The 13,104-nt window shown below is 32.7% G+C and overlaps 1 protein-coding gene across 1 annotated transcript; it reads right to left on the bottom strand.

Moving 5' to 3' along the window:
* Window positions 1–6,494: 6,494 nt before the first annotated feature.
* Window positions 6,495–10,138, bottom strand: MFS16 (major facilitator superfamily transporter 16). Its single transcript, XM_085809037.1, has one exon. The coding sequence runs from the start codon at window positions 10,042–10,044 to the stop codon at window positions 8,431–8,433; it is 1,614 nt and encodes a 537-aa protein (XP_085665163.1). The 5' UTR covers window positions 10,045–10,138; the 3' UTR covers window positions 6,495–8,430.
* Window positions 10,139–13,104: the final 2,966 nt, after the last annotated feature.

The following is a 13,104-nucleotide window of genomic DNA, read 5'->3' as shown; positions in this document are numbered from 1 at the left end:
TAATTAACAAAATATAAGCTATAATACCTTAATTCTAAAATTTAGTGAATTAGGATCCAATTTTAATTTTGTTCTCTATTTCTTTTTCAAATAAAACGTAGAAGAAAAAACTTATTCGCGCAAATAGGTTGTGGAAAAAGGCAATAAAAATTTAACAGCTTTATTTGAAACGCCTTTAAATTCTTTTTATCAACAAGTATGTTATTTTTGAAATCTTTAGTTAGAATTCGATCATAGGAAATTTCTATCAATTTTTCTTTTTCTTCACGAGATTTTTGAATTTAACCGTTAAAAATACTTTGTTTCTTTGTATACCACCTATTTTTTTTTTTTTTTTTTTTTTTTTTTTTTGCGTACTACTGGTTGAGAATCGCTGCTCTAGACAGCTGTGGGCTCCGGACAATACCCGAATAATTTATGCTAGCCTCTCTGGTGTTCGGCCCCGCTTTCACCTGTACTTGGTGGCATGTTTTTGTTCATTTTATAGTACTTATTAGCTCAAACGGCGTTAGCTCAGGAGGGCTATTAATTTCGTTTTGGCATTTTACGTTGAAACTTTTAAATGTCGGTTCACTTTTCAAAATTGTTGCCGCCAAATATTATCGCCCTGTGTTATATTTAAAGAAATTAAATAATGAAGAATCTGCATAAATGTATGTATGTTTCTCGCGTTATGATAAAACAACGGTACCTTCAAATTTCGAATAACGTAATCTTCCACCGAATATGGGCATATATAAGTCCTAATTTGAAATTTGTTTTATTATCGATTTCATATTTTGTATCACATCAACGAATTTTTGATTAACAAGCTCAAAGATTTCAAAGCGAGCAATGGCAAAATTGTTGTATCGAGGAAAAAAAAAAAAAAAAAAAATTATCTCCGGCGCGCGAGACTGTGTATCGGAAATTCTAAAGATATGGTCATTTTAAAATTATTTTGCGACACTGCTGTTGAACTGAATTTTATGGTTTAAGTGCAAAGAACATTTAATAAATAAAGGTAATACACGAAGGGTTAAAAAAAGTCTCTTTAAGCGTAATGTAAAATCTCAAAGCTTTTTTTTTTTTTTTTTTTTTTTAGTATTCGTTTTTTTAAGACTTAGCACGTATTGCATAGTATCGATATTTTTTGGCCTGCATTACAGATCGCAACAAAATGCACTTGCAGATCAAAAAAGGACTGGTTTCCCATCTTGACAATTTGCGGCTTTGGCTTATGCATTGATTCTTGACCAGCTAAATAACGAAAAAGCTTTGCTTTTTATTATCTAAGAATTTATACAAGTATATGAACAAATAATAAGAGGAAAGAAATTTACATTATTTTACTTTTTACTGGTTAAGAAAGAAACCTAAAATAGCGCTCAGTCAGGTTACAATGCATTCATTATTACGGGTATTTAAAAATTCAAGGTGCAATAAGCACCCAACTCGCTTTGAGAATAAAATGTTATTTTATAGAAAATGAAATGTAGACTTATTGTAAAGAATGACTTCAAATTTCGTTGTGTAACAACTACACTTTTACGGAAACCGTGTGACAGGAAACTGTGGAAAAAAAATCTCATAAAATGCTAAAAAAAATCTAAATGGAAAGGTTTCAAAATAATTGTAAAAACGGAATAATATTCATGCCGGTATCTGCATGAGTACCGTTGCAAGATATACCAGTGAAGAATTTGCTCATCGAGAATAGACGTATTCAGATAGTTGAGCTACCGAAATCGCCTGCAGTTAGCTTTTTCATTTCGGCTTAGTTGTCAAGAGATTGCTTTTACAAGCTATAAGGATATCTCTGCTGATATAGATCCATCTATGTATTAATGCGATTTTATCCTTCATCTGTAATAATAACAAAAAGCTGTAAGGAATTTTCTCCTTCCTTACCGGGATACACCAGCTGAACTCTGATAGTTCGGTTTGAGATTCAAATCCCGCAAACGGGCTGGCTGCATTTGCGTTTTCGTGGCTTTCCTCATGTGCAACGCGTATACGATCCAGTTTTCCTTAGAATGTCCTCCACGAAGGCGTCCTTCTTCTTAGGGACATAACCCTTGACTACTTTGTCATAATCAAATAAACCTAACCTTCCTTACCACGTGCCTTCGTGATGTAACTGGAAGCACGTTCGGCGAAATCGCGTGGTACAGAGTTCGAATCTGGTCGAGTGCATTGCGGATTTTTTATGTTTCCTGCTCATAATGCATTGATTCTTGACTAGCTTGACTTTGTTCATAAACCTAATACATCTGCAAAGTTAGACCGAAAGGAAATTCAAATAAGCACTGTTTTCGTTTCTAATAAGAATACCTGCTGCACTTTTACGTATGAATTTTTTTCAGTCACATATAAATTCCACACATAAAATTTAGTTACAGATAAATATAATTTTTAGTCACATATAATTCATTGTTTAATTTTATAAATATATTTAGCCATTTAATAATACATTTAAACAGAAAGTTAAATACAAATATTTAATTAGAGAAATACTTGTATTTAAGAATTTTTCACCTTAATAAAAGTGACAAGAATCAAATATTTTAAAGGGCTTTTGTAAACAATTATCGCTTTTCTCCCCATTCATATTTTCATGGTGTAAATGGATAGGCCACTTATTGAAAGATTCGTGGCTCGAATCCTGGAGGATGTACAGCTGATTTACCAGTTTTCTGTTCTGAAAAACCAAATTCTTATTAGATAGTCTCTATAGCTTTTGTGAGAAATTTAACAACAGCAAGTCGTTTTTATCTTCTTGCACGAGGAATGGATAGAAATAAATTCATTTATTTAAATTCTTGAAATTGTACCGAAATTGCATCGAAAATCAGGCCATTTTACTGGGGTTTTTCCCCCCTCCTTTTTTTTTCATTAATTTGGTTTATTTTACACATGTCCACCAGGAGAATGAAAGTTAAGCTCGTTCACCAGGTCACTCACTTTTCCGCATGTATTGCGTCATTCTAAACTTGCTTTGGATGTGTATGTGTATCAGCGATAGTGCCCTCTTCATTAAAGCTTGAGGGCAAGCTTATCACAGTTAGAGTACAGCTGGTTTAAGACCTATTTTCTGTTATCTTGGAGATTGTTCTCAATTCGAAAGAGCCTTGAATGTTATTTTTGACGTTATAGATTGGGTTCTTATAACTGAAAAAGAAATTCTTTCATTTTTTAAAAAATCATTCAGACAAAGACAAACATATGTAGAAAAACAGATATATTAATAGGATAGAAATACAATAGGCTTGTTAATATAAAGAGTAATGTACAAAAGAAATGCGGAGATTTTTCAAATTAATTACCGGCTCTAATTTTTTATTTACCCTACATTATCAAATCCGTATACAGGTGGTCATAAAAAAACTTCTTCGATGATGAGCCCCTAGTGGCCTATCCGGTCTACCAGTAGAAATGAAATTTCAGACACTATTATTTGAAGGTATGCTCTTGAGACTTTGATGATTTAAACAAAACAGCTCTCCCGGTTACAGTGAGAAACCTTTCGAAATTTTCGAATGGCCGCACCCACCTTTTTCCCGCGCAAATTGATCAGTAGATTAAGAGAACATAAAATGGTGTTGGAACGATGCACCTATGACGGAACTTGCTAGCGTAAAACATTTGCATAGAAAAGCATTGTAAAGGATCATTGACAACACTAGAGAGGAGAGGGTAAAAAGCTTTCAGTGTAATTACAAATTTTCAACTAGCCCACCATCACATGCGGTAGATTACTGACAATTACGTAATGTTGCAGGTGGGATCTTTATAACTTTACGTTTTATGGAATCTTTGAGTTATGATAAACCTCATGGATTTGATGTATACACTTTAGATTTCAGATAACCACAGAACCAGGAATACAATGGAGTGAGGGTGGGGGATCGCCGGGATCGGAGTGGCCATAAAACTGCGAAGTTGCGGGAGATGCCTCTGTCTCCAAAGTGATGTTGCAGCAGTTGTCGAACACATTTGTTCTCTTTCGTGCTATCATTTGTCCTTTGCAATGAATGCTCTTCTTTTCAAATGATTTACGCCAACAATTTTCATTATATCTGTAGGGGCCCACCAGCGGCCGAGCGGTAAAGACGCTGAACACTGGTAGTTCGGTCCGAGGTTCGAATCCCGCGAACGGGCTGGCTGCATGGGCGTTTTCGTGGTTTTCCCCATGTGTAACGTGTATACGAGCCAGTTTCCCTTAGAAAGTCCTCCACGAAAGGCATCCCTCCCCTTAGGCAGATAGCCCTAGTGTGCTTTGCCATAATTAAATACACCACACCATTATATCTGTAGCGTTCCAATGCCATTTATGGTTTTTTACAGTGCATTAATCAATCTGCGCAGGAAAAAGTGGGTGTTGCCGCTCGAAAATTTCGAAATATTTTCACCTCAACCGTTATCAAGAGAGTTTAAACGGTTTGGATCATAATAATATCGAGCGCATACCTTCAAATAATATCTGAAATTTCATCTCGATTGGTTGAGTGGATAGGTCGCTAGGGGTTCATATGCAGAGAAGTTTTTTATGATCACCCTGTATGTAGTTGTAGCTTTTAATTAGAAAGCGGACGAATACTAAATTTTTTCATTTCCAATTTCGCATCTTAAGAGTTTCTTGAATTTTTCGAATCTCGAATATCTCAGATCCTTCATGTAAAAAGAATGTTTAGAAGAGAGGAAGGTATCGATTATTTAAAATTTAAAAAAATTAATAATTAGATCCAGATTTTAAATTTATGTTTAATGGACTATAGATTTAAGAATGCGGATTTTAAGAAACATCTTTATGTTTTAAAAAGATACAAATTAATTTTAGTTAACTAAGTACACAAGAATCTTGAGGATAATTTTCGCAATACATTTTCTTAAAAAATGTTTGAGTAATATATCAGATGTTTTACATTTTTCAGAATTTTTTTAAATCAAAGTAAGTATAGAGGGGAGAGGTTTATTTCAAGTGTTAAGACAGATAAATCCTTTTTTTTTTTTTTTTTTTTTTTTTTTTGAACGCTAAATTCTCTTCTAAGTGTAGCTCTTGGGCCACCACAGGGTGATACTGGTGATCCAAATTCGTTGAAAGTTCAACAATCGTGCCATCGTTTTAATGAATGTTTCTGTTAGATGTCAATAAAATAATTTTTTCTAATGTTTGAATTGAAATGTTCTGTAGTTTTTTAGGTTCAGCTTCGAAAGATAAGAGTGATAAAAATGTGTGAAGATTCGAGGATTTGAATTTCGTACATATTTCAAGAATCATGAGATTTGAACTTTCCTGTCCTATCCTTAACTAATATGCTTTTTTTATCACTGATCTGCAGAACTAGACCTAAAGGCCTCTATTAACTACAAAAAGAGTGTTATCACCAGCATCAGAGCTAAAATTTTAGAACTAAATAACTAAAATTTTACTAATTTCACAGGATGGGGTTCAGACTAAAGATAATGTACAAGACAAAATTTGCTCTACCAAAATTTCATAATAGGCTATTACCTTTACCAGTACTCAGAATTCAGCTTTGTACGCTGTACACTGTAGAGGCAATAGCCTCCAGTGAATTGTGAGTTACCAATCAGACTGTTTAATAGGCGTTGCATACTGAATGGTTTAATTCTTGGACAAAAAAGATATTTTGAATTACACACCAAAACAAATAAAAGCTCTAATTTTACTTATTCTTAGACGAAATTTTAAAGTCACAGGTTATTAATAATAGATCAAAAACAATTTCATTTCAACAATGAAAGCATCAGCTAAGAATTGGTAGTTCACTTGGGATTCAAGAATAGCAGGATGTGCAGTAAGAAACCTTTGTATTTAACTTAAATTATCATAAACTTAAATTATCATAAACTTATGTTTTGAGCGGATTATTGAGACGGAAGCCAAGAAGAAACAGGACGGCTAATAAAACATAAAATAACTAACACATAGGTTCACAGAAAAATTACTGATTTGATATTACATGACAGCAATGCTCATAATAGAAAATTTATGATAACTTTAAAAAACAACAAACTATTTTAATAAGAAACTACGATTATTAAACACTTTAAAATCTAAAATACAATGTTCACTCATACAAAAGACTTTTGCATAAAGGCGTCAAGAATGCCAATCATGAAAACATTTTCATACTTCACATTAAATATTATTTCTATGAATCCATAATAATTCTGTATTTATTGTTTAGAATATGATAAATTTTAGACTCCATTATTTATTTTCCTGGAATGCTAAGGAGTTTATTTTTTTACTTTCCCTGAAAAAAGAATAATGGAAAAAAAAAGAATTATAATAAAAGATATACAATGAATATGATAATCCTGTTTTATAGTTTGAAAAGTTTTCTTTAGGTTCTGAATTTTGTTTTTTGAAACTTACCGACATTATAAGGTCGTTAAAGAAGATTCCAAACAATTCCAAAAAAACCTGGATACGTAAATTTGTGGATCAATGATATTGCATAATATTTTCAGAGAAATAAACTAAGTATCGTTTAAATAATTTTATTATTACATTATTGCATATCATCGTTAAAAAAATAAATGTTTTGAAATATTATAATACAAAGAAGTTCTTCAAAAGTATTACAAAATGTAGCTGTGCTAGGAGAACATATAAGGTGCAAGATGAAAGGAATACCATTCTTACAAGCAGCATAATTTTTTCAATAAATAAACAAACAATACACCGTTTCGTTACTATATGTTTAACACAGTTATTCACTTTACGTTTTTACTTTACATTTTATTGACCTCAGTGTAAACTTAGTTGACATAAGAATATAACATTGTAAAATATGTTTTTTGTTGGTTGTTAATTTTTTTGTCAGATATGATTCTGTTATTTACAAATTATTGAACAAGATGCTCAATTCAAGTGTAAGTTACAACATATGTTGCAGACCAAATGATATTAATTCTTAGATTATTGATCTGCCATTTCTGTAAAAACTAGCATTTTGAAAAGAATGCTGTTTTTAAGCCTGACATTCTCTTAGAACTTTTCAAAATAATGTCAATATTAGGAACTCAATATGTGATACGAATAAACAAGTTTAGTATTTTAAGAATAATAATTAAATACACTTTAGAATTTTATAAACAAGATATGCTTTTACAATGCACTCCACAAGCAAGAGCTGTTCAGATAATTACAAAGATGTGAACAAATTTATTAAAAAACTTTTAACAGTAAAGACTACCAAGCAGTTTGTTTCATAATACCTATTTAAAATTAGTATCCCATTTCAGAATCTTAAAAACACCATAAAAACAAATATTTCACACTTCGAAAAAATATTTGAATCTAAAATTTATTACATTTTAGTAAATAGTTAAATAAATGCATGATATACAATTTTTCAAATAAACAGGCCGTAAACACTGGTATTCATATTGACATTTGAAGTTGCTAAAACTATCACATAATTAGAAATAAAAGGTAAATGAGGAGCTTGAGATTTACACGTCATTTTCTTAAATTTAATACCTAGTTTTTCAAATCTAAAAACGTATATTTTACTTTTCGAAATAATTACTGAGTTTAATACTTATGACATTTTAGAAAGTAATCAAATAACTACATTTGTAGGCATAAACACAGAATATAAGCATTCATATTCATATGGACATTTGAGATCATTGTTATAGAATTAAAAATAAACTAAAAGTTGACTAAACCTATTGTAGAATTAAAAATAAACTAAAAATAAGAACTTTCTTTTACAATACATTTATCTGATTTAAACTTAGTATCATTTTTTAAGGAATATTTTATAAAATGCTGGCCAAATTAAAGGTTTCATTAGAAAAGACAATTTATACATATTATGACATTTAAAACGATAAAGAATAAATGTTTTTCAGTAATACAGTATATCAAATACACATTAGTTAATTTATGAAATATTTCAAGTTGTAGAAAATGCAATTTTTGTTTTTACAAAATCACAACTAAATGATTCCTGAAATTGAATATTTTAGCAACGAGTCATTAACCTTTAACATTTATATCACTCTGATATGCAACAATAAATGTTCTTAATGCAAATAACAAAAGAAAATAATACATAGAGTCATTAAATAAAAACCTTTTAAGAACAAAAATATTGATAATACACAAATTTAAATAAGCACATATTAAAAAACTCTTTTTAAAACTTTATGCACTTTTTAAAGCGCAAATATTTAACAGTTTATGTTGCAAAATAAAATCTCATTGTTCCTCTGTAGTAAGTCATGGAACGAAGCTAATATTTACCTTCATAACTTTTGGATTTTCTATTCCACATTTGATGACTGAGTGATATGTGGAAAATATAATACAACTAAATGAAACAAATAAATAAATGTTCTTTTTTTTTTTCTCAAGAACTGAGAATTGTGAATGACAAAATAAATAAGCGAAAAAAATGAAGAAATTTATCACCGTTCTATTCTTTGATATGTTCCTTTGTTAGACCGACAGCAAGGAGATGGTAAAAGGCAGTTCAGTTGTAAGCCGTAACACTGTCGAGCTTCTTTAAGTGCAGTCCTCAGAAGCGAAACTAAAGCACATAAATCGGCGAACATCATCATATAAAAAACATAAGACCATGATATTTCGGATACCATTCCGGCAAGGAGTGGTCCAACTGCTGCTCCAATGGATCCTGTACCATCTATTATAGCTGTAACTGTGGATAAAGCTTTAGAGTTTCTTTTTATGCTTTGATGTGTTCCCAACTCTGCAGAAACAGCTGTTGTTATGAGAGCATATGGTCCGTTAACTAATGCTCCACATGTAAGTTGAAGACAAATATTAGTTACATTACTCACATTGCCGTATGATTCAAAAATGAATAGAGAAGGAACTGCAAGCCCCAGAAAACCAACACATGTTAGAGCACTTGCACCTGTATGGTCAGATATAATACCAGCTATGACACCTCCAAGAATTCCCCCTACATCAAATGCAATTGAAAGGTATGCAGAAGTCTGAGTGCTTACTCCTGTTGTAAGTGCCAGATATCGAGGCAACCAGAACAGAAAAGTATAACTTACCAATTTGGAAAAGAAAAGGCAAAGTGAAAATTCTATCACACCGGGTATTTTTACAGCGTTTAAAAATGTTATAGCTTCTTTCTTTCCATGCCTTTCCACTTTTTGAGGAATTTTTGTTGTTAATGGTGACTTTTCGTTAAAGCCATTATCTTCAGGTATGGCGATGATTTCACTTTTCAACTGAGCTCCGTTTCTGTCAGGACATACCAAGTCAGAAGAATTCTTATTTTTATCTGGAGAGTGATGTACAGTAGGAGAACAGTTCACATCTTCTGGATGCGGCACTAGGAAAAGAAAGAGTATAAAACCAACAGCTCCAACAATTGCTCCTGGTATTATAAAAGACAAGCCCCAGTTTTGGACGACAAAATAACCTGCAATATACGCTCCTAGTATATTCCCTACGTATAAATGAGCATTCCAAATTCCAAAAATAAGTCCCCTCCGTCCCTTACCGAACCAGTTCCCAACACAGGCAACAACTCCTGGCCAACCAGTACATTGAACTGCTCCAGCAAGCACTTGAATACTTACGAAAAAGGCAAAACTATGTATATGTAAATAATAGGCCATCCCAAAAAAATACGTAAATAGACCACTGAGCAGCATACCGAAAGTCAAATAGTACCTTAAATCGATCCTTTCTGCTAGCATTCCACTAAGAAACATACATATCGCATATGCAAAAACATAAACAGAGTCCAATACTCCTAAAAGTCTGTTAGCATCTGCCTTGTCAAAGGGAGCCCAGTTGCACCACGTATGGATAGTAACATTATTAAGAAGCATACCTGCCGGAGGTGTCAGTCGTGAACAGTCTTGATTTAGAGAATTCTTGACCACAGCAAGAGGTCTCCGTGACATGTGGAAAGTTGTATATGCTATAAAAGTCAAAATTAAAACGCTTGTTTGATAAATAGTCCTTCTGTACTTGGCCAAGCTGCAGCATTTCTGCAATAAAATGACACCAATCGGAGCTCCTCTGGAGACAACCATCTTAAGTCTTCTGAGCAGTGATGGATAAAATGATCGCGTTTCACCGTTTAAGATGATATAGCTGACAAGATGTGAAACACACAAGCCATGTGGTGGAAGCTATACAGAAACAACGCTTTTATCTCATGCTCTTTATCGGAGAAGTCCAAATTTCATTTGTTATCGCTGAGAACTTATCACATCATTCGGATAGCACTTGCTCGGCATTAGTATCTGTCTTATGCAATAATACTTTGCTTTTTTTAAGCATTATTAAAATGAATTCTCTCTAATAAAACTCCATTTAATCGATAACCAATAACATTCCTTTTTTTTTCCTGAAATGTATTGTTAATGATTAATATCTTAAAATAAAAGAAAATAAAAATAAATAACCGTCTAGACTGACATTTTTATAAAGAATAAAAAGTACTGAAGAATGTAGTTTTTCTAAATGCTATCAAGTTTTTTTTTTTTTTTTTTTTTTTTTTTTTTTTTTTTTTCTGTTACTGACATAAAACCCATCAGTACACAATATTACTCGGAATAAATAATAATTTTTTCACTTTGAAAAAGTCAAAGTATTAATACAGGATAATTACTGTAGTTGTGAGATCCGATCGACTGTACATATATTTAGCACAGTTATTTATGAAGAAAATACATTGCAATTTAGAAATACTCACCTCCAGCTTTCAAAACTTTCGCAGGCTGCTGCGGAGTTTTCGTGATCCTCCCCCCCCCTAAAGTGTAATATGAGTACTACTTAGTTTTCTTTAGAAAGTTCTCCAAGAAGACACCCTTTCCCATGAGCAAATATTCTTAGTGCACTTCGCCGGAATAAAATAAGAATCCTTTAAAATCTAAATAAAGAAGATTATGAGTTTCAAGTCTGATTAGTGAGTAATTACATTGTTGAAGGCTTTCTGCATCTAAGAAGAGTTGCACGGAAAGCATTATGATATAAATATTTAAAAATTTCCAATGGAATTGAAAAATATATTTACGTTAAAATAAGAAAAGCAAGAGAACGATTATAAATTATATAAGCATAAACAAAAATTTTAGTAGCACATGTTTATCAAATGTAGCAAATCTGCGAAAAGTCGCACGATCTGGCAACACTTTACCAGGCTACTTCTCCTGATGCAGCGGAGGAAGAAGAGTAGCGTAACGCGAGTTTATACCTACCCAAATTTTCAAATGACTTTCTCTTTAGTGATAATTTTGAGAGATATTTGTTGCTGTATCAGGTCCCATAGCAAAATATCGTTAAGAATCAATTAAATATCACAACTGATAATTGGGGAAAGGAGAACCTGACTCTAATTATTCAATCTCTATTTAAGATATTTATGGACCCAGCTAAGTTGGACTTGCATCTGATAATGTGAGATAGTGGATCTTCTTGCATACAATCACATCCATGAAGCTGGCGAGTTAAAAAGGTAGTTTACTGAGATTCTGATCTTTCTGTGGAAGAAGAAATGTTTGAGAGAAGCCGCAAAATTGTCTGCAACGCTTATCATGCTTTGGATTTGGGTACAGGTGACAGGTGACAGGTGATAGCTGATGTGGACACCTGCTGGTCGTTCTGGTAACAAGACGGGCTGATACTTACACATAAACATACATATTAAACATATATGAAATGATAACATTACAAAAGCTTATACACATAAGACCTACACATACAACAAATACTAAAATTACGCATGTACTAAGACATTAACAAGCACACAAAGAACATACATTAAATATATATGTGGGTTGCATACATCATACTATATATGTAGGTAGCTTACTTGCAGTCCTTTTTTTAAAAAACGCAGTACAACCTAGTGATTCAGCGTTCTTTGAATGCGAAGGTCTCTAGTAACATCCCGGAAGACTGAGCAGAGTTTATATACAATAGTAGTATGTGGGTACTAAATTAATTGAATGCGCTAAATGTAGTTACTTGGAATAGAAAATGTGCCTAGGGCAAAAAGCGTAATATGTACATTTGCAATTACTAATGCAAAGGCAGGTTATGTACCTTACAATTATGAGAATATGCATATACAGTGATTAGAGTACAAACAGAAGATTTGGATATAAAAAAGTGAGGATGAGCTAGCCTAAAGGTGTACTTGACTAGTAATGATAAAAATGGTATTATGTTGAAAATGTCGACAATGCTAAAGAGATAAATAATAAGAGGTACTCTAGATTCAATAAAACCTAGAAAGTCAGTGCATTAATCAGATATTTGCACATGAGAGTTTTGTATATACTGGCTTTCACACAATGAAGCATGGAGATAATTTAAATTCATATTATGTGCATACTAATTTGCTTAAGATTGCAGTTCGCCGTTCATTTTAATTTGCATGATCACACTATATTGTACTAAGTGTTCAGGTTGTGCACCGACGCGCTGTATTCTGCATTGCGGAATATGTGCGGTTTTGTTGACTAAAGTGGGGGTAGCTCAGTGAGTGAAAATCTATATAACGTGGCATATGTCCTGTCCCAGGGCTGTAATTTTGATTATAGTCTGATATATACTGTCCACAGTCACATGATTTTGTATAATAAAGCGTCTGTGAGAGTCCACATGAGAGGGCATTGATAAATGTAGTGATTTTGGAAAGTCTCTGTTCTGCAGACGCGCGTTGCAGTTTCCAAAATACCAAAGCATTAGAAATAAATAAGAAACGATCCGTGGCCGAGACAAAGTTGGTGATTTGTGGGATGGGCACGCATCTATGTAGGTTGAGGAATTTGACACAGAAAGTAATTATCAGCCACGGATGCAATCTTCGGACATCTGGCTCCAATGTGTTCTGTAAATCTACTGATCTATTTGATGATGATGCTGAATGGATGATATTACAATACTGCCTAAGCTGTCTTTGCCACATCAGCTTGTATTCGGCCTTCAGCATCTGCACAAGTCTTCAAGGCATTCCATTTTTCAGACGATTGCAACTAAACATTCTTTACAATACGGCTGTCTCATAGTTTCTGCAGCACATATACTATAAGTCAAATAGGCTATTTTTAAAGGCGTTTCACTTCTGTAGCACTAATAATTAT

Source organism: Stegodyphus dumicola, chromosome X2 (genome assembly GCF_044657685.1).
Source record: "Stegodyphus dumicola isolate Sdum_Otavi_A_Nest chromosome X2, ASM4465768v1".
Classification (NCBI taxonomy): domain Eukaryota; kingdom Metazoa; phylum Arthropoda; class Arachnida; order Araneae; family Eresidae; genus Stegodyphus; species Stegodyphus dumicola.
Note: the sequence above shows the minus strand (reverse complement) of the source record. Positions and strands in the feature narration are given on the sequence as shown.